Genomic DNA, 22,545 nt, shown 5'->3' with positions numbered 1-22,545 from the left:
AGAGGAGATTTACTGGGATGTTGCCTGGTATGGAGGGAAGGTCTTATGAGGAAAGGCTGAGGGACTTGAGGCTGTTTTTGTTAGAGAGAAGAAGGTTGAGAGGTGACTTAATAGAGACATATAAGATAATCAGAGGGTTAGATAGGGTGAGCAGGGAGAGGAGAAAGTGAGGTCTGCAGATGCTGGAGATCAGAGCTGAAAATGTGTTGTTGGAAAAGCGCAGCAGGTCAGGCAGCATCCAGGGAACAGGAGAATTGACGTTTCAGGCATGAGCCCTTCTTCAGGGATAAGAAAAGTGTGTCCAGGCTTTGAAAGGGAGAGCCTTTTTCCAAGTATGTTGACGGCAAGCACGAGGGGGCATAGCTTTAAATTGAGGGGTGATAGATATAGAACAGATGTCAGGGGTAGTTTCTTTACTCAGACAGTAGTAGGGACTTGGAACGCACTGCCTGTAACAGTAGTAGACTCACCAACTTTAAGGGCATTTAAGTTGTTATTGGACAGGCATATGGACGTACATGGAATAGTGTAGGTTAGATGGGCTTCAGATTGGTATGACAGGTCGGCGCAACATCGAGGGCCGAAGGGCCTGTACTGCGCTGTAAAGTCTATGTTCTACATTCTATGTTCTATAACCCGGTGATGTCTGTGTTAAATCCCTCGCTAACCTGGTGATGGTCTGTGGGAAATCCCTCTCTAACCCGGTGATATCTGTGTTAAATCCCTCGCTAACCTGGTGATGGTCTGTGGGAAATCCCTCTCTAACCCGGTGATATCTGTGTTAAATCCCTCGCTAACCTGGTAAATGGTCTGTGGGAAATCCCTCTCTAACCCGGTGATGGTCTGTGTTAAATCTCTCTCTAACCCGGTGATGTCTGTGTTAAATCCCTCGCTAACCTGGTGATGGTCTGTGGGAAATCCCTCTCTAACCCGGTGATGGTCTGTGTTAACTCTCTCTCTAACCCGGTGATGTCTGTGTTAAATCCCTCGCTAACCTGGTGATGGTCTGTGGGAAATCCCTCTCTAACCCGGTGATGGTCTGTGTTAAATCTCTCTCTAACCCGGTGATGTCTGTGTTAAATCCCTCTCTAACCCGGTGATGGTCTGTGTTAAATCCCTCTCTAACCCGGTGATGTCTGTGTTAAATCTCTCTCTATGTTTGTGCGAAGATTTGTAGCTCGGGTGCTCGTTGTTGTGGTTCTGTTCGCCGAGCTGGAAGTTTTTGTTGCAGACGTTTCGTCCCCTGTCTAGGTGACATCCTCAGTGCTTGGGAGCCTCCTGTGAAGCGCTTCTGTGGTGTTTCCTCCGGCATTTGTAGTGGCCTGTCCCTGCCGCTTCCGGTTGTCAATTTCAGCTGACCGCTGTAGTGGTCGGTATATTGGGTCCAGGTCGATGTGTTTGTAACGTAGTGTACAAAATCCCATGCAAGGACTGCACTAAACACTATATAGGACAAACAGGAAGACAGCTAACGATCCGCATCCATGAACACCAACTAGCCACGAAACGACACGACCAGCTATCCTTAGTAGCCACACACGCAGATGACAAGCAACATGAATTCGACTGGGACAACACTACTATCATAGGGCAAGCCAGACAGAGAACAGCCAGGGAATTCCTAGAGGCATGGCATTCATCCACAAACTCCATCAACAAACACATCGATCTGGACCCAATATACCAACCACTACAGCGGACAGCTGAAACTGACAACCGGAAGCGGCAGGGACAGACCACTATAAACACCGGAGGAAACATCAAAGAAGCGCTTCGCAGGAGGCTCCCAAGCACTGATGATGTCGCCGAGCCAGGGGACGAAACGTTTGCAACAAAAACTTCCAGCTTGGCGAACAGAACCACAGCAATCTCTCTCTAACCCGGTGATGTCTAAACCTTCCAATGGCTAATTTTCATATTCCATAAAAATATATTCCCAACATTTACCTGCACTTCCAGCACTTACACCTGGCCTCCAGCCACCTGGCCATCCTCAATTGGCTGTCAGTGTAATAGTTAGCACAGGCTGGATTATTCAGTGAATGTTGTCCAGATGCTGATGTAGGATGCTGTACTTGTTGAGGGGGGAGGGGTGGGGGTTTGGGGCTGATTGGTTCTGGATAGTAGCTGGCTTGTTGTTGGCAGCTGAAGGGATTTGCTGCCTGATGTGATTGGCCGGTCTATGGGCAGTATGGCTGATGTACCTGGTGTCACAATAGCCCTGGAAAGCATCCCCCACCCTTACTAATATGTGTGAGAGGCAGGATAGCTCTGACTTGATGGCTGTCCTGTTTGTGGTGAACACCACACGGGTTGCTACTGCAATGTAGCAGCATGGAGAAACTCAGATCCCTATTGTCAATGTTCCCTCTAGCAGCTGCTGGGGAGCTCCGCAAACATTGATTCTCTTCTTGTTCCCAAATCTCGGAGATCCACACAACTGCAACGAGGAATGACCAGGGCTGGTGCCTGTTGTTCAAATATTCAAGATCCCTTCTCCCTCCAGAACGTCTTGGGGGAGGTTGGCCATCTTCTAGAAGGGAGAGTGACTGCTGTAGGCCCGTTTGTGTGATGGTAGAGATAGTCAGCATGGTGACTAAGCTGCTCAGTGGGTTGGATGCTCCCTATTTCAGCTGCCCATTGGCACAGAGTGAATGGCTTGGGGCCAATTTACAAGGTTCACGCTTACACTGACCCCTGTCCCTCAACATGGTCGGGGAGGAGTTTGATCTAATTCTTCGGTCTGAATGGATCATGGGTATGGGAGGAGAAAGTGGGGCTGGAGGCTGAGCCATCGAGGTGATCAGCCATGAAGCTATGGAATGGTGCAGCAGGCTCAAAGGGCTGAATGGCCTCCTCCTGTCCCTAGTTTCTGTGTTTCTATAGTGTGTGGTACGACAGGAATCCCAATGTGTCTGCTCAACAGCCAGGTAGACAACAGCAGGGAACAAGCCGATTACTCACCAGCAGCACCATTGGCTATTTCCTTCCTAGTTTGAATTTCAGAGCAGTGTGGAGCCCGTTAAGGTGAGTCAGTGAATGTTTCCATCCGTACGGCAAATGTATTATCAGGCTGTCAGAAAGATGGAGGGGAAAAAGGGTTTGTTTCATTGACACATTGCTCACAGAATCTAGTTGCTGGTTTGGTACCTGGAGTTCAGGGACCCGGTTATGTGGCGAGATTATACAGATTAGACCAGCTTTCTCTCAAGGAGACAGTGCAGACTGCAGGTGCTGGAGATCAGAGTTGGGAGTGTGGTGCTGGAAAAGCACAGCAGGTCAGGCAGCATCCGAGGGGCAGGAGAATTGATGTTTCAGGCAAAAGCCCTTCATCAGGAATGAGGCTTGTGGGCCAGGGGCTGAGAGGTAAATGGGAGGGGGGGGTGGGGTTTGGTCCAGCCCAAAACTCCTCCCAGTTATTTCTCTGCCCTCTCCAGCCCCACCCACGAAATGGTGACTCTCCTGCTCCTCAGATGCTGCCTGACCTGCTGTGCCTTTTCAGTGCCACCCTCCCAACTCAGATTTACAAGGTTCGGGTTGATCTCATTGACGACCTGACCAAAGTCTTCAAGGCATTAACAGGAAAGTTAGGGCAGATAAAGATAAACTGTTTACGCTGGTTGGGGATTCTAGAGCCAGGGGCTTGGTCTGAGAGTGAGGGCCAGATTGTTCAGGAGAGACGTTAGGGAGCACTTCCACACACACAGGGTGGGAGAGGTTTGGAACTCTCTGCCATAAATGGCAGTGGGTGCTGGATCTGGTGTTAAATTTAAATCTGAGGTGTAGTTTTGCTAAATAAAGGTACGAAGGGATAAATGCCAAAGGCAGTGGGACAGAGGAAGGCCACAGATCAGCCATGATCTCACTGTATGGTGGGACAGGCTGGAGGGGCTGAATGGCCTACTCCTGTTCCTTTGTTCCTCTGAGATAGTTGGGCCTATTTAAGTATTTATGTTAAAACTGAACTCAACTCCATGAGTTACTGAGTGATAATTGCAATGAAAACTGATTCCCCCAGTGATGGTGGGTCTAGACCCACAGGGGTTAGGCTGCAGCTGAAATACCTTAGGCTTCTTGGGTTGGTACCTTGGTGAAGACGCTCACCCTACTCCCTGTCTCTGTCTCTGTCCCTGTCCCAGTTCCTCACCCTATCCCTAGACCATCCCTTTACTCCCATACCATTACAATAAATGTGTACCGAGGGATTGAAGATCTGGAGTTAACTGAAAGATAGGTCAGAAAGTGAGATGTGTAGAGGACACGAGGAGATATTGACTTCAGCAAGTGGACATAGGTTTGGAAGATGGAATACAATGGGAAAAGGAGAACCTGTCTATGTTGGTGGGAAGAATAGAAAAACAGGATTGTATTTAAATGGAGAAAGATTGCAGGGGTTGTGTGGTACAGAGGGATCTGAGTGTCACAGTACGTTAGCCAGCAGCTGCAGCCAGTGAGTAGATACTGAACATTAAGGTCACTGGAAACGAGAGGGTGTTGCTGAGACCACATTCACACAATGGTTTGGTCACCAAAGGTAGAAAGGAATATAATTTCATTCAAAGCATTTCAATGAAGGCTCACTCACCTGATTGCTGCGGTGAGGGAGGCCTGTTGCTGTGTGAGAAAAGGTTAGATTGGTTGGGCCTGTAACTGTTGGAGCTCAGGAAAACAAGAGGACGGTGTTATTGAAACAGACCAGATTCCAAAGGAACCTGACAGGCTGGATGTATTTTTTTATAATTCATCCACAGGATGTGGGCCATTGCTGGCTACACCAGCGTTTATTGCCTGTCCCTCAGTGAGTCAACCACATTGCTGTGGGACTGCTAGGGCATCATTGAGCAGGTGGGGCTTTTCCCCAAAACAAAACAACAGTTTCTTGGTCATCATTAGATTCTAAATTCCAGATTTTTTACTGAATTCACATTCCACCACCCCCTGTGGTGAAATTCAAACCCAGGTCTCCAAACCATTCCCGGCAGTCTGTGGATTAATTGTACTGACCACAAAGCCATTGCCTCTCCCCAGAACTGAGATGATGTTTCTCCTCAATAATGCCAGAGTTAGCTTCCTGCAGACATATTTTGCTCAGAAAAAGCAATGTGCAGATTGAAATGCTATGCAGTACAATGTGTTCCTGCCTAAAACAATCTGAAAAATAAACTGAACCTGCAGATACTGCACAGTTTAGGTGGTTCAGTCCTTTTCCAATACAGAACAACTTTGAAAAAAAAGTATTGAGTAGAAATGAAGACAACAAATGCTGGCGATCCCAGGTTAGGCATGTCCTCTCTCTCCAGATGCTGTCTAACCCTGTTGTGATCCCCAGCATTGGTAGATTTCAGTACAGATACCAGCATCTGCAGTAATTTGTTCCTTTATGGTGTACATTCATAAATGCCTTTACCCGTAAGTAAAGCAAGTCCAACAATAAAGTTTAAACACTAGAATAAATGCAGTGTATAACTGAAAATAAATGTTATAAATATGGTACTAAAAGTCCACCTTAAACTAATTTCACCGACCAGACTCCATCTAGTGGCAGAGCTGGTCAGTGCAGGTAGTTCCTCCTGCAGTAATGACTCCCAGCCACGAGGTGGAGCTCAGCCCTTCAGTGTAAGTTCAGAAATGGAGCCAGTGCAGAAAGGGGCAATTGGGAATGGGATTCAGGGTGGCATTGGGGAAGGTAAACCGGGAGTGAGGGCAGGCCCAGGTTCTCTAGGATGATCCCCGGGATAGACGAGGACTGAGGATTGCAGGTGCTGGAGATCAGAGTCGAGAGTGTGTTGCTGGAAAAGCACAGTAGGTCAGGCAGCATCCGAGGAGCAGGAGAGTCAACGTTTCGGGCATGAGCCCTTCATCAGGAATTCTTCCGCTCCTCGGATGCTGCCTGACCTACTGTGCTTTTCCAGCAACACACTCTCAACTGGGACTGTACTCCCTGGGGTTTCGAAGATCGAGAGGTGATCTCATGGAAACATATCAGATCCTTAAGGGGTTTGACAGGGTCAACGCTGAGAGGAAGTTTCCCCTCATGGGAGAGTCTGGGACCAGAGGGCACAGGCTCAGAGTAAAGGGGCACCAAGTGAAGACCGAGGTGAGGAGGGATTTGTTCTCTCAGAGGGTTGGGAGTCTTTGGAACTCCTTACCCCAGGGAGCTGTGGGGACAGAGTCCGCGTGGATAGTTAACGCTGAGATAGAGAGAGATTCTTGATCAGTCGGGGAATGAAGGGTTAAGGGGAATGGACAGGACAGTGGACGTGAAGGTTGACAGATCAGCCATGATCCTATTGAATTACGGTGTAGAGTTGAGGAGCTGAATGGCCTACTCCTTTTCCTATTTCTGATGGTCTTAGTAACTGAGCAAAGGCCTGAGTGTTGGACAGGCGGCCAGAGGGAAAACCTGAGAACAGACAGGTCACAACATTGCAATTAAAACATGAACCAAATTGGTTGTGACTGTTAGTTAAGTTAAAGTGGAATAATATAAACCGGGTCACTTTTAAACGGTCTGTTTCATGGTCAGCCTTTTATTCCAGATGTACTCATTAAACCCACACAACACCAATTCCTGTGGGGGGTGGGGATTTGAACTTTGTACCCACTCTGAAAGTATGTGAGTTAAGTATGGTGTCAATTGAATATTTACTGAGGAGTTAGATTAGGGTATATAAGAATCTAACATTTCCTGGATCATTATTTACTTAATTTCATCAGAACGCTTTAGTTGTTCTTTTAAATTCACTCATTAGACGGTGTCACTGGCTGGGCCCAGTATTTATTCCCCGTCCCTAGTTGCCCCTTGAGAAGGTGGGGGTGAGCTGCCTTCTTGAACCGCTGCAGTCCATGTGCTGTGGGTAGACCCACAATGCCCTTAGGGAGGGAATTCCAGGATTCTGACCCAGTGACACTGAAGGAATGGCGATATATTTCCAAGTCAGGATGGTGAGGGGCTCGGAGGGGAACTTGCAGGGGGTGGTGTTCCCATGTACCTGCTGCCCTTGTCCTTCTCGATGGAAGTGGTTGTGGGTTTGGAAGGTGCTGTCTGAGGGTCTTTGGTGAGTTTCTGCAGTGCATCTTGTAGATGGTACACACTGCTGCTACTGAGTGTGGGTGGGGGAGGGAGTGGGTGTTTGTGGGTGTGGTGCCAATCAAGCGGCTGCTTTGTCCTGGATGGTGTTGAGCTCCTTGAGTGTTGTTGGAGCTGTACCCATCCAGGGCAAGTGGGGAGTATTCCATCACCCTCCTGACTTGTGCCTTGTAGATGGTGGGCAGGCTTTGTGGATTCAGGAGGGGAGTTACTCACCGCAGTATTCCCAGCCTCTGACCTGCTCTTGTAGCCACTGTGTTTATGTGGTGAGTCCAGTTGAGTTTCTGGTCCATGGTAACCCCAAGATATTGATAGTGGGGGATTCAGTGATGGTAACACCATTGAATGTCAAGGAGCAGTGGTTAGATTGTCTCTTATTGGTGATGGTCACAGCCTGACCTCTGTGTGGTGTGAATGTTCCTTGCCCCTTGTCAGCCCAAGCCTGAAGATTGTCCAGATCTTGTTCCATTTGAACATGGACTGCTCCAGTACCTGAGGAGTGGTGAATGGTGCTGAACATTGTGTAATCATCGGGGACCATCCCCACTTCTGACCTTCTGATGGAGGGAAGGTCATTGATGAAGCAGCTGAAGATGGTTGGGTCTAGGACAGTCCCCTGAGGAACTCCTGCAGAGATGTCCTGGAGCTGAGATGGCTGACCCTCCAACAACCACAACCATCTTCCTCTGTGCCAGGTATGACTCTAACCAGCAGAGAGTTTGCCCCCTGATACCCACTGATCCCAGTTTAGCCAGGGCTCCATGATGCCACACTCGGTCGAATGCAGCCTTGATGTCAAGGGCTGCCCCTCTCCCCTCCCCTCTGGAATTCAGCTCTTTTGTCCATGTTTGACCCAAGGCTGTAATGAGGTCAGGAGCTGGGTGACCCTGGGGGAACCCAAACTGGGCGTCACTGAGCAGGTTATTGCTGAGCAGGTGCTGCTTGGTAGCTCTGTTACTGACCCCTTCCATCACTTTCCTGATGATCGAGAGGAGACTGATGGGGCGGGAATTGGCCGGGTTGGATCTGTCCTGCTTTTTCTGTCCAGGACATACCTGGGCAATTTTCCACATTGTCGGGGAGATGCCAGTGTTGTAACTGGACTGGAACAGCTTGGCTCGGGGAGCGGCAAGTTCTGGAACACACGTCTTCAGTGCTATTGCTGGAGTGTTGTCAGGGCCCGCAGCCTTTACAGTATCCAGTGCCTCCAGCTGTTTCTTGATATCACGTGGAGTGAATCGAATTGGCTGGAGACTGGTGTCTGTGACGCTGGGGACCACTGGAGGATTATAGAAGTTTATAAGATCATGTAGAGCAGAGGTAAGGTGATTAGGAAAGGTCTTTCCCCTAAGGTAGGAGAGTTCAAAACATACTTTGAAGGTGAGAGGAGGAAGAGTTTAAAAAGGCATATGAGGCAACATTTCTTTCAGAGAATGGTTTGTGTGAGAAATGAAGTGTCAGAGGAAATGGTGGATGCAGGTACAGCTCCAAGGTTTGGAAGACATTTGGATAAGTCCATGAATGGGAAAGGGTTTGAGGGATATGGGCCAGGAGCAGGCAGGTGGAACCAGTTTAGTTTGGGAACATGGTCGGTATGGACTGGGGTCTGTTTCTGTGTTGTATGACTATGACCTCCTTCCATGTCCTTTATCCCACCCTCGTATCCCAGGCCCTGTCATGCTTTCAGCCCAGCTAGCTCATTCCCACCTGCTCCTGGTCCCCATTATCAGCTTCTCTTTCTCCTTGTCACGCTATCACCCATCTCCTTATCTGCCTATTTGTTCTCCCCTCACTCTGGGCAGAAGCTCCACATCAGCCGCTCACTCCTTTCCAACTCCAGCCACCTGTCATCAGCACCTTTTCCTGGCTGTCAGAAGAAATCTTAACTCTGATTTCTCCCCATAAGTACTGCCAGACCTGCTGAGTTTCTCCAGCAATTTCTGCCTCAGTATAAAAGGAGAGTTTGCTAAAGCTCATTGTGGTGTTTCTGAGGCAAAGACAGGAGCAGTGTTCACTGAGAAAGCGGGGAAATGGCAGAGAATGTTAAACAAGCAAATTGTCCTGTCAGACAGTCTTTATTCCAGGGTAGATGGGAGTGGTGCACAGGGGCCCTATCAGACCAGACACCGAAGGAACTATCCAGGAACATGAAGATTCTGCTCGGCAAATCTCTATCCACCTGGAATCCTTCAAAAGTCTCCAATCAGATCAGAGATAGTAATAGACAGAGCTAAGTGATCCCACAGTTAATGGATCAAAACTGAGCTCTGCAGTCCTGCCCCATCCAGTGGTGAACGGTGGTGGACAATTAAACAGCTCACTGGAGCAGGAGGCTCCACAAATCTCCCCACCCTCAATGATGGAGGGGCCCAGCACGTCAGGGCAAAAGATAAGGCTGAAGCCCTCGCAGCAACCTTCAGCCAGACGTGCTGAGTGAACCTTTGAGGATGATACAGAGATTGGTGGAGTTGTGGATAGTGAGGAGGATTGTCAGAGGATACAGCAGGATATAGATCAATTGGAGGCATGGGCAGAAAAATTGCAGATGGAGTTTAATCCAGACAAATGTGAGGTGATGCACTTCAGAACAGCAAATACAGGCAGAAATTATACCTGAATAGCAGAATCCTTACATAGAATATAGAACAGTACAGTACAGTACAGTCCCTTGATGTTGTACCAACCATTAACCTACTCTATGATCAAACTAACCCACAAACCCTTCGTTGTACTATCTTCCATGGGCCTATCCAAGAGTCACTTACATGTCCCTGATGTCTCTGATTCTACTCCCATCACTGGCAGTGCATTCCACAGCCCCCCCCCCCCCCCCCCCCCCCCCCACTCTCTGTGTAAAGAACATACCTCTGACATCTCCCCGAAACCTAACTCCAAACACCTTAAAATCATTCCCCTTTGTGATGGACATTCCCGCCCTGGGTAAAAGTCTCTGGCTATCCACTCTATCTCTGCCTCTCACCATCTTGTACACCTCTATCAAGTCACCTCTCATCCTTCTTCACTCCAATGAGAAAAGCCCTAGCTCCCTCAACCTTTCTTCATAAGACATGCCCCTCCAGTCCAGGCAGCATCCTGGGAAATCTCCTCTGCACCCTCTCGAAAGCTTCCACAGCCTTCCTATAATGAGGTGACCAGAATTGAACACAGGAGTATTGATGTGCAGAGGGATCTGGGTGTGCAGGTCCATAGATCACTGAAGGGGGCAGGGCAGGTAGATAAGGGAGTGAAAAAGGCCTATGCCATGCTTGCCTTCATTGGATGGGGCATTGGAAGGGGAAAGACAGGTTATGCTGCAGCTTTACAGAACTATAGTTAGGTCACATTTGGAATATTGTGTACAGTTCTGGTCACCACACTACCGGAATGATGTAGATGCTTTGGAGAGGGTACAGAAAAGGTTTACCAGGATGTTGCCTGGTCTGGCGATTCTAGCCATGGAGAAAGGTTGGATAGACTGGGTTTGTTTTCACTGGAATACAGGAGTTTGAGAGGGTGACCTGACAGAAGTTTATAAGATCGTGAAATGGCATGGATAGAGTGGAAAGTGTGAGGCTTTTTTCCAGGGTGGAGGGGTCAGTTATTAGGGACACAGATTCAAGGTGTGAGGGATGAAGTTTAAAAGAGATGTGTGAGGGAGAATTTTTACACAGAGGGTGGTGAGGGCCTGGAACGCGCTGCCAGAGGAGGGGGTGGAAACAGACACAACTGCAGCATTCAAGAAGCACCTGGACAGATACAGGAATAGGAAGGGAATAGAGGGATACGGATCCTGTAAAGGAAGACAGTTTTAGTATGGAAGGGTAAAATGTGTCAGCACTGGCTTGGAGGGCCGAAGGGCCTGTTCCTGTGCTGTATTGTTCTTTCCTATTTTGTTTAGTGAGTGATCGATGCTCACACTGACCAATGGTGAGTGACCAATGAGGACACATCGATGATTACATTGGCTCTTGTCAGTCTTAATTCCCAGGCAGACTGAGTCTATTCTCTGATCTCTGAGCTGGGGACCTTTCTCCCTGATGTCCTGGCTGGTTTCTGAGCTGATAATCCACCTATTCCACTGCATCCCCCGAATGACTCCTGTGGTTCAAGGTGGCAGGTCAGCCCCACTTTCTACAGGGCAATTAGGGACGGGTGGGCAATTAATACTGGCCTAGCCACAGCCAGGAATGGGTTTTACCCAGTTCCTGAAATATGGGGACCAGAGCAGCAGGAGAGCTCTGATTGGTCACTCATGGATCATCAATGAGACAAAACCTTGCTGAAGGACCAATGAGCAAAAGAGCTCTGTCTATATTTTCAAAATATATAAATACCCTGAAATATTTATTGCATGACCAGTCACTTTTATAACCATGATATATTGATGGCAATTAATTTCTTGTGAAAATTTCACATGCTCCTTTAATTTTAATTTGCTTATGGGATGTGGTGTCACTGGCTGGGCCTAGTATTTATTCCCTGTCCCTAGTTGCCCCTTGAGAAGGTGGGGGTGAGCTGCCTTCTTGAACCGCTGCAGTCCATGTGCTGTGGGTAGACCCACAATGCCCTTAGGGAGGGAATTCCAGGATTCTGACCCAGTGACACTGAAGGAATGGCGATATATTTCCAAGTCAGGATGGTGAGGGGCTCGGAGGGGAACTTGCAGGGGGTGGTGTTCCCATGTACCTGCTGCCCTTGTCCTTCTCGATGGAAGTGGTTGTGGGTTTGGAAGGTGCTGTCTGAGGGTCTTTGGTGAGTTTCTGCAGTGCATCTTGTAGCTGGTACACACTGCTGCTCCTGAGTGTGGGTGGGGGAGGGAGTGGGTGTTTGTGGGTGTGGTGTCAATCATTTTCAGCTTGTCCTTCTGTCTCTGTCTCTGTCCCATTCTGCTTACCCCTACACCCTGATTCCTACAGTCAGCTACTGGCTTAGTTTTTCCTTGAATTCTGTATCTTATACAACAGCACCTCCCCACCCCACCATGTTGTTTCAAACCTTGTCCACAGTCTTAGTTATAGAATTGGCTGGGACACTGGTCCCAGGCCACTTTAAGTAGAGCTCATTTTAACAAACATCTCCTTGTTCCTGAGTTCTGACCCTCCCTAACCCCACTCCTCGAGTGATGTGTTCAACGCGCTAATCTGCTGGACCCGATGCCCAGGGAACACCTCAGCAATACGAACCTCCCTTATTCTGAGCTGCTCAAACTCTCTCTTTGTGGAACATAGTTCCCATTGTATTGTGTTCACTGGATCCTGTATGGATCCTCCCTATCCAGATTGGGAGGGGGAGCGGTGGGAGAGGGTGTGGGATGTCCTGAAGCCAGGCGCCAGACAGATGACACAGCTAACAGAATGCCCCCTATATTACAACAACAACTACACCTCAAGATGTATGTCATTGGCCGTAACACATATTAGAATTGCCTGAGGCAGTGAGAGGTGCTAAAGCAATGCAGGTAAATTCTTTGATGTATTCCCTCTGTCTCAATATGTCTGTAATAATTAGGCTTCTTCACCACAGTGTTCAGGACAATGAGAGGTGGCCTTATAGAAACGTACAAGGTTCTGAGGGACCTTGAGATGGGGGGGTGTGAAGAGGCTGTTTCCCCGTGTGGGGGAAGTGTAGCACCAGAGGGGCATCATCTCAGAGTAAGGGGTCACCCATTGAAGACAGAGATGAGGAGGGATTCCTTCTCTCAGAGGGGAGTGAATCTGTGGAATTCTTTCTCACAGAGGGCTGTCGAGGCTGGGTCAATTCAGGATATTCAAGACTGAGAGAGACAGATATTTAATCAGGAAGGGAATGGAGGGTTAGGGGGAAAGGCAGGTAAGTGGGGTTGAGGGTGATCAGATCAGCCATGACCTCAGTGTTTGATAATGTGTACCATGATGGGCTGAATGGCCTACTTCTCCTACATTGTATGGTGTAAATGATCTCTTTATCTTTCTTTCTCCATGTGTAAGGTGGAGAGAGGCACGAGGAGCACCTGAGCCCTGAGCTGATTGACAATCACCTGAATTACCCAAACACCAGTGTGATGGGTCGGAAGCCGGTGAGAGTGGGATCGAAGACGACAGCAGTAATCCGGGAACGTAACAACGCCCAGTGGCGGTCGATGGATAGAGGGAACAAAGGCAGTGAGGAGCCCAGGAGAGCCTGGCCCCAGCTGGTAAACCATTCCGAGCTCCCCCTTTTCCAAGAGAATCTCAGCTGCTGCTTGCTGACAGTGTTTACTCATTCTCATATAGCTCACTGAGACTGAGCTTGGAGCATTGCTCTGACTGCACTCACCTCCCCTTGGACTATCCAGCAGGGCTACAATCCAACAGCACACTCCTCACTGGAATCGGACACAGCTCCATCGCAAATCCCACTGTCTCCCGAACCCCATCCATAGCTATGTTCACCCCTCTCTCTCTCTCTCTCTCTCTCTCCATCATATTGTCCCAGAATCGACCCAGTCTCCTCCATCTTACATTCAAACACCTTGACATTTTCTTAATCTCTCAGACCCTCAACCCCTTCCCATTCCATCTCTGTCCCACTCTGCTATTCCTTCCTTCTTTATACCTCTCTCTCACTATCACTCTCTCTGTCTCTCTCTCTCACTTTCCCTCTCTCTCTTTCTCCCTGTCATAGAAAATAGGAGCAAGTTTTGGGCCATTCAGCCCATTGAGCCTGCTCCACTATCCAGCATGATCTAACCCCATCCCTTGTTCCTGCCTCTTCCCCATATCCTTCCATTCTTTTATCCCTGAGAACTCTAACTCCTTCTTGAAAATGTTCAATATTTTGGCCTCAGCTGCTTTCTGTGGTAGAGAATTCAACTCTCTCTCTTTCTCTCTCTCTCTCGTTCTCTCTGTCTCTCTGTTTTTCTCTCTGTCTCTCTCTGTCTCTCTCTGTCTCTCTCTCTCTCTCTCATTCTCTCTGTCTCTCTCTGTCTCTCTCTGTCTCTCTGTCTCTCTCGTTCTCTCTGTCTCTCTCTGTTTTTCTCTCTCATTCTCTCTGTCTCTCTCTGTCTCTCTCTCTCTCTCTCTCTTTCTCTCTGTCTCTCTCGTTCTCTCTGTCTCTCTCTGTTTTTCTCTCTCATTCTCTCTGTCTCTCTCTGTCTCTCTCTCTCTCTCTCATTCTCACTGTCTCTCTCTCTCTCATTCTCTCTGTCTCTCTCTCTCTCTTGTTCTCTCTGTCTCTCTGTTTTTCTCTCTCATTCTCTCTGTCTCTCTCTGTCTCTCTCTGTCTCTCTCTCTCTCTCTTGTTCTCTCTGTCTCTCTCTGTTTTTCTCTCTCATTCTCACTGTCTCTCTCTCTCTCTCATTCTCTCTGTCTCTCTCTGTCTCTCTCTCTCTCTTGTTCTCTCTGTCTCTCTCTGTTTTTCTCTCTCATTCTCTCTGTCTCTCTCTCTCTCTGTCTCTCTCTCTCTCTCTCGTTCTCTCTGTCTCTCTCTCCCTCTCATTCTCTCTGTCTCTCGCTCTCTCGTTCAAAAATAAAATCTTGAGAGCTGTGCTGGGTGGTCATTTATAAATTCTCTTCAATCTCTCTGATTAGCCTCCATCCACCCACTGGCACTTTTTCCATGGAAATCCCTTATACTTTTGAACACTTGGTTAAATGACTTTGTTAGCCATCTCACCCTGAAGGAGAGCAATCCCAGAGTCTCCAGTCTCTCCACACACTCTGACCTCCCTCGTCCCAGATCCCATTCGAGTGAATCTCCTCCACACCCTCCCCAAGACCCTGATATCCCTCTGATAGTGTAAACCTCAGAATTGGACAGAAACCTCCTGTTGGAGCCTGGATGGTGAGGAAGGAAAGGTTTGGGTTCTGAAATGCAGTTCACTCATTTCAAACTGTTTCTAATCATTTTTTATTCACTCCTCGGAAATGGGAGTCACCAGTTGGGCCCAGCATTTATTGCCCGTCCCTAGTTGCCCCTTGAGGAGGTGGGGGTGAGCTGCCTTCTTGAACCGCTGCAGTCCATGTGCTGTGGGTAGACCCACAATGCCCTTAGGGAGGGAATTCCAGAGCGTGTTTGATGGGGACAATGTCGAGGGATCCTCCTCCATGCCTGACATTGCCGTAACCCTTGACCTTTTACCCCTGTGCACAGACGACTTGCCAAGTGGAGTTGGACCAGGTCTTGGAGAGGATTTCATCCCTGAGGCTTCCTGATGAACGGGGACCATTGGAGCATCTCTACTCACTGCACATCCCGAACTGTGACTGGCGTGGCCTTTATAACCTCAAACAGGTAACACTGGCTGTATCTAACCTCGTGCTGTCCCTGTCCTGGGAGTGTTTGATGGGGACAGTGTAGAGGGAGCTTTACTTTGTATCTAACCCCGTGCTGTCCCTGTCCTGGGAGTGTTTGATGGGGACAGTGTAGAGGGAGTTTTACTCTGTATCTATCCCCGTGCTGTCCCTGTCCTGGGAGTGTTTGATGGGGACAGTGTAGAGGGAGTTTTACTCTGTATCTAACCCCGTGCTGTCCCTGTCCTGGGGGTGTCTGATGGGGACAGTGTAGAGGGAGCTTTACTCTGTATCTAACTCTGTACTGTCCCTGTCCTGGGAGTGTTTGATGGGGGACAGTGTAGAGGGAGCTTTACTCTGTATCTAACTCTGTACTGTCCCTGTCCTGGGAGTGTTTGATGGGGGACAGTGTAGAGGGAGCTTTACTCTGTATCTAACCCTGTGCTGCCCCTGTCCTGGGAGTGTTTGATGGGGGACAGTGTAGAGGGAGCTTTATTCTGTATCTAACCCTGTGCTGTCCCTGTCCTGGTTTGAAGGGGGACAGTGTGTAGAGGGAGTTTTACTCCGGTATCCTAACTGGGAGGTTTGCTCATGCTGTTGTGCAGGTTTCACACTAATTTGGCAGAGAGTGTGGGAACAGAGTAGATGTCAATTTGGGAGCAAGATCCACTCAGCTATGGAAGGAATATTAGGACAGTCAGAGACAGGATAATTCCCGAGAGTCATACAACACGGTAACTGATCCTTCAGTCTAACCAGTCCGTGCCGAACATAATCCCAAACTAATCTAGTCCCACCTGCCTGCTCCTGGCCCATATCCCTCCAAACTTTCCTATTTATGTATCTATCCAAATGTTCCCAAATCCACCACCTTGTCAGGGAGTTCATTTCACCCCCTCTCTGTAAAGAACTTGTCTCTTTTGTCCTTTTTAAATCTCTCTCCTATCACTTTAAAAATGTGCCCCCTAGTTTGGAAGTTCCCCACCCTAGGGAAAAGACAACTACCATTAACTCTATCTATACCTCACATTATTTTATAAACTTCTATTGAATCACCTCCAACGCTCCAGTGAAAACAGTCCCAGCTGATCCAGCCTGTCTTTATAACTCACACCTTCCACACCCAGCAACATCCTGGGAAACCTCTTCTGAATGCCCCCCAGCTTAACAATATCCTTCCTCTAACTTGGTGTCCAGAACCGGACACAGTATTGAAGAGGCCTCACCAATGTCCTGTATCATCTCAACATGACGTCCGAACCCCTACACTCAAAGGGCTGAGCAATGTAGGTACGCGTGCTAAATGCCTTCTTAACCACCCTTATACCTACACCCCATCTTCTTCTGAAAGCTAAATTATATCTATTTTAATACAAGGAGTTGACTGGTGAGCGCAGCAGGTCAGGCAGCATCTGAAGAGCAGAATTGACATTTCGGGCAAAAGCCTTTCATCAGGAAAAGAACTTGCCTCTTTCCCGATGAAAAGCTTTTGCCTGAAATGTCGATTCTCCTGCAGCTCGGATACTGCCTGACCTGCTGTGCTTTTCCAGCACCACTCTAATCTAGACTCTGGTCTCCAGCATCTGCAGTCCTCACTTTCTCCTGGTGAACTTAGAACATTGACCAGCCCGTGGGACTATGATATTGTTGTAATCACTGAGTCATGGTTCAGCTGGACTGGCAGCTCAACATTCCCAGGATATAGACGTTTCAGGATGTGATGGGGGCGGGGGTGGGTTGATGGGAGCATTGCGTTATTGGTAAAGAAAACAATCTCCACCGTAATGTGGGAAGAAGTCTCAGAAAGGTCTTCAAATGAAGCCATCTGGGTAGAGCTTAGAAATAAACAAAATGGGTGACCATTTGCTGGGGTAATACTACAGGCTTCCCAACTGTCAGAGGGCGATACAGGAGTAAATTTGATGGCAAAACAAAGCGAGGTGTGAGGGGCAGGGTGTAGTCACGGGGGATTTAAACCACGCTAACATTAACTGGGATGGCCTCAGTGTGAAAGGATTAGACAGGTTGAAATGTTTGAAGTGCACCAAGGAGAGCTGTTTGTGCCAATCTGTAGATAACCCTACTAGAAATCGGGCAGTGCCAAACCTAATCTTTGGGAATGAAGCAGTCAAATGCATTTTGGAAATAGTGACCATAACTGTAATTTCAAAGCCCTCATGGAAAGGGGTAAGGACTGTGCAGACGTTAAACGTCTAGGTTTCAGAAAGGCAATTTGAACCAGATCTGACAACAGGGATGCCCTTAACACACAAATACATTTTTTTAAAAAGTATCCCAGGCTGCATTGGATGGTAAGGGGGGAGATTGCTGGGCCCCTGGTGGAGATATTGAAAACCTCGCTGGCCACAGGTGAAGTGCCAGATGACTGGAGGATAGCTAAGGTGGTTCCTTTGTTCAAGCAGCACAGCAGGGAGAGGCCAGGTAAATACAGCGCAGATAGTTTAACGTCAGTGGGAGGGAAATTGTGGGAAAACATTCCGAGGGACAGGATTAATCAATATTTGGAAAGGCAGGGATTGATCAGAGATAGTCAGCACCTGTCAGACTAATTTAGCGAGCCTTTTGAAAAGGTGACTAAATAAATTGATGAGGATAGTACAGTTGATGTGTTTACATGGACTTCAGTAAGGTCCCAGATGGAAGGCTGGTCCAAAACTAACAGCCAATGAGATCCAAGGCAAGTTGGCAAACTGGATCCCTAACTGGCTTCCAAACAGGAGGCAAAGGGTAATGGTGGAGGGCTGTGTCTGTAAAGGAAGCCTGGCCCCAGCGGTGTATCACAGGGACTGGGGCTGGGGCTGGGAGCCTTGCTGTTTGTCATGTACATTAACTACCTGGATGTGAATGTACGTGGTATAATTAGTCTATTTTCAGATGACACAATAATCAGTGGTGGTATTGATAGTGAGGAGGATGGCCTCAGCCTACAGTCTGATATTGATTGGCTGGTAAATTGGGCAGAACAATGACAGATGGAAATTAATGTTGGTAAGTGTGAGGAATAATGAGGGAAGAATATACACAATGAAGGGTCAGTCCCTCGGAAGCAATGAGGAACAAAGTGACCTTGGTGTGTACAAGTCTATAGATCCCTGAAGTGGGTGGGGAAGAAGGCAAAAGGGATGCTTGCCTTCATTATCCAGGGTGTACAATATAAGACCAAGGAAGCCTTGTTACAAATTTCTAAACCATTGGTGAGACCACAGCTGGGGTACTGTGTGCAGTTCTGGTCCCCACTCGTGATTGAACAGGAGGGAGTGCAGAGGACTTTCACCAGGATGTTGCCTGGGATGGAAAGTCTCAGTTACGATGAGAGACTGGATAGGCTGGGATTGTTTTCCCTGGAGCAAGTTAAAAATCACTCAACACCAGGTTATAGTCCAAGAGGTTTATTTGGAAGAACAGACTTTCAGAAGGAGCAACGCTCCAAAAGCTAGTGTTTCCAAATAAACCTGTTGGACTATAACCTGGTGTTGTGTGATTTTTAACTTTGTCCACCCCAGTCTAACACTGGTGTCTCCTTGAAGCAGAGAAGGCTGAGGGGGGTCTAAATGAGGTGGACAGGTCGTTCTGCTATCACCTGCATTTTGTTAATTCAAATTCACTGGAAGACGATTGACGAGTTGGGGATACTGTTCAGCGTAAACTTTTAAAATTTGTGTTGGCTGTAATGTGATTACATTGCCAACACTTTAAACGCTGTTTCTAAAGCGTGATGTTTCTATAACACCATGTTACACAAGAACACAACCATTGCATTATGGAAGAACTGACTGTACAAAATTCTGAGAGGCCGAGAGGGGGTAGATTGTGAGAATCTGGTCCCCGTGGTAGATGTGTCTAAGTCCAGAGGGTGTAAGTTTAAGGTGAAGAGTGAGTGGTTTAGAGGGGATCTGAGGAAATACTTTCTCACCCAGAGGGTGGTAGAAAGTGCTGCCTGAGAGGGTGATGGGGGCAGGGACTCTCCCAACATTGCAGACCGATCTGGATGAGCTCTTAAAACACCAGGGCACCATCAGCTGTGGACCAGGGGCAGGGAAATGGGAGTGGTGTAGGTTGGTGTAGTGGGCTGAAGGGCCTGTTTCTACACTGTGTGACTCTGTGGGTGTAAGAAGGAAGTTGTTAAACTCGAGAGGATGCGGAAAAGATTGACAAGGATGTTGCCAGGGTTGGAGGGTTTGAGTTATAGAGGGAGAGGCTGAATATGCTGGGTGTGAGAGGGGGTAGGGGAGAGGCTGTGGGATGGAATGGGAGCGGAGTGGGAGAAGGTGTTGTGGGTAATGTTGGAGCTGTGGAGGTGGGGGAGGGAGTGGGGGAAGGGGAGTAGGTGTGGGAGGGGAGGGGGAGGAGGTGATGTGGGTGATGTTGGAGCTGTGGGGGTGGGGGAGGGAGTGGGGGAAGGGGAGTGGTGTGGGAAGAGATGATGTGGGTGATGTCAGGGGTGTGAGGTGGGAGTGGGTGGGAGAAGGTTTGGGGAGGGAGTGGGGGAAGGGGAGTAAGTGTGGGGGGGAGACAGAGGAGGTGATATGGGTGATGTTGGGGGTATGGGGGTGGGAGTGGGTGGGGGGGTTTGGGGAGGGGGTGGGGGAAGGGGAGTAGGTGTGGGGGGGAGACAGAGGAGGTGATGTGGGTGATGTTGGGGGTATGGGGAGGGGGTATGCTGTGTGAGTGTGGGGGGGTGTTTGGGGAGATGTGTCTCCCTCCGACTCATTCAATTTGTATGTTGTTTTTCCTCTGCAGTGTAAGACATCCCTGAATGGGCAGCGGGGGGAGTGCTGGTGTGTGAACCCCCACACTGGGAAAGCCATTCCAGGGACCCCAAGAGTCCGGGGTGATCCGGAGTGTCATCGGTGCTGTGCTAGTCTGGAACAGAACACTGACCAACAACCTCAAGCCGCTGCCTAAATACTGTGGGACGGGAGGGTAGGGGGAGGAGGGAAGGGGACCGTGGAGAAGGGGACACGTGGGGAAGGGATTTATAGAGGGGTCCATGAGATGAGTGGGTGGGTATTGAGAGGGGGAGGGATATCGGGAACAGATGAAATGACTAAACGGGATTTACTCTTTGATGGAACTTGATGAAGTGGGGATTAGATGATGAGTTGGTGAGTAAATAAGAAGACTACCTCCCAATGTCCTCATCAGCAGCTCCTCCCTTCACACAACACATTACTGCCTTTGTATTAATGCTGCATCTAGCCAGCTCACCTCAGTCACAGCCACCGTACTGCCACGTGTCTGTACACAGGGGAGGGTGAGGTGTACACACGGGGGCAGCGGAGTATGTACACGGGGGAGTGGTGTGTCTTCATGGTGGGGGTGGAGTGTGTACACTGGGGTGTGTATGCCGTGGGAGCGGAGTGTTTACCTCGGGTGGGGGGTGGGGGGGGGGCGTGGAGTGTGTACATGGAGGGGGCGGTCTATGTATGGAGTGAGGGGTGGAGTGTATATGTGGTGCAGAGATTGTAACGAGGTCAGCCAGATGAATCTCACAGAATGCGAGCTTCCTGATTGGACCAGGTTAACAGCCTCAATCAGGGAGCCCTGGCTGACAGATATAAACAGGAAGGTCAGAAGTTCAGTTCACTCTGAGAGCTGGCCCTGAGGGAGCTGGATCAGTGTCAGGGATTCTCCTCGTGTAAATAAAGGGGAACTTGGTGTCAGGATACCGGCCTCTGTGGAGTTATTTCATTGGCAATGAGAGAAAAGCACACTCCTGAAGAAATTACAGCAGTTGTCATTGAGTTGGGGTAAGCATTTCCAGCATCATGTCATTATTTGGGAAGCTGGACTTGTTTGATCCTGCTATTGAATACTGGGCCCAGAGTGTGGAAAGAATGCATTATTTTGTCTAAGCAAATGACACTGGAGCAGATAGAAAGCAAACAGTATTTCTCTTGACAGCTTTTTCAGTCATTAGGAGCCGAACTTTCCCTGAAGCACCAGATACTAAAACTCCCAAGAGTTGCCGGATTTAGTTGAGGAATGTTATGATCTGAAATCTCCTCTAATTCAGAGACACTATCGGTTTTACTCGAGAGTTGGGGTTTTTGATGATGTTAGGACGATTGGCAGAGGTGTGTGACTTTGGTTTAACCCTGAATGAGATACTGGACAATCGTTTGGTCTGTGGAATTAGTGATGTAACCACACAAAGGCACCTACCAGCAAAAGCCCAACTGGACTTCAAGCAGGAACTACAGCTGGCTTTATCATTTCTAAATGGGGAGAAAATTCAGAAATCTGAAGTGCAAAGTGTCTGGGGAGTCCTTCTGTTAAGGTTAACTTGGAGGTTGACTGGGTAGTTAGGAAGCTGAAAATGTGTTGCTGGAAAAGCGCAGCAGGTCAGGCAGCATCCAGGGAGCAGGAGAATCGACGTTTCGGGCATGAGCCCTTCCTCAGGAACGGGTAGTTAGGAAGGCAAACGCAGTGTTGGTATTTATTTCAAGAGGACTAGAACATATAGGCAGGGATGTACTTCGGAGGCTTTATAAGGCTCTGGTCAGACATTCGGAGTATTGTGCACAGTTTTGGGCCCCATATCTCAGGAAGATTTACTGCCCTTGGAGCGGGTCCAGAGGAGGTTCATGAGAATGGTCCCAGCACGGTGGTACAGTGGTTAGCACAGCTGCCCCCCAGTGCCGGGACACGGGTTCGATTCCTGCCTCAGGCGACTGACTGTGTGGAGTTTGCACGTTCTCCCCGTGTCTGTGTGGGTTTCCTCCGGGTGCTCCGGTTTCCTCCCACAGTCCAAAGATGTGCAGGTCAGGTGAATTGGCCATGCTAAATTGCCCGTAGTGTTAGGTGAAGGGGTAAATGTAGGGGTATGGGTGGGTTGCGCTTCGGCGGGTCAGTGTGGACTTGTTAGGCTGAAGGGCCTGTTTCCACACTGTAAGTAATCTAATCTAAGCTAAAGGTTTAACATATCAGGAATGTTTGAGGACACTTTAGAAGGATAGAACATAGAACAATACAGCGCAGAACAGGCCCTTTGGCCCTCGATATTGCGCCGACCTGTGAACTAATCCAAGCCCATCCCCCTACACTATCCCATCATCATCCGTGTGCTTATCCAAGGATTGTTTAAATCTCCCTATTGTGGTTGAGTTGACTACATTGGTAAGTAGGGCATTCCACAACCTTACCACTCTCTGAGTAAAGAACCTGCCTCTGACCTCTGTCTTA

The 22,545-nt window shown here is 48.6% G+C and overlaps 1 protein-coding gene across 1 annotated transcript in view; it reads left to right on the top strand.

Annotated features, from left to right (window-relative positions):
* Positions 1–21,026, top strand: part of LOC122552055 (insulin-like growth factor-binding protein 2) — a 186,176-nt gene extending 165,150 nt beyond the window's left edge. Inside the window, exons 2-4 of the mRNA XM_087989425.1 lie at positions 13,057–13,262; positions 15,200–15,340; positions 20,101–21,026. Coding sequence (XP_087845551.1) covers positions 13,057–13,262; positions 15,200–15,340; positions 20,101–20,265 — 512 coding nt within the window. The 3' untranslated portion in view covers positions 20,266–21,026. The remainder of the gene's footprint in view (positions 1–13,056; positions 13,263–15,199; positions 15,341–20,100) is intronic.
* Positions 21,027–22,545: the final 1,519 nt, after the last annotated feature.

This window comes from Chiloscyllium plagiosum, unplaced genomic scaffold (genome assembly GCF_037043375.1).
Source record: "Chiloscyllium plagiosum isolate Xiang-an unplaced genomic scaffold, Cpla_swu_hap1 HiC_scaffold_7, whole genome shotgun sequence".
Classification (NCBI taxonomy): domain Eukaryota; kingdom Metazoa; phylum Chordata; class Chondrichthyes; order Orectolobiformes; family Hemiscylliidae; genus Chiloscyllium; species Chiloscyllium plagiosum.
The sequence above is the reverse complement of the archived record's forward strand: the minus strand, read 5'-3'. Positions and strand labels throughout refer to the sequence as shown.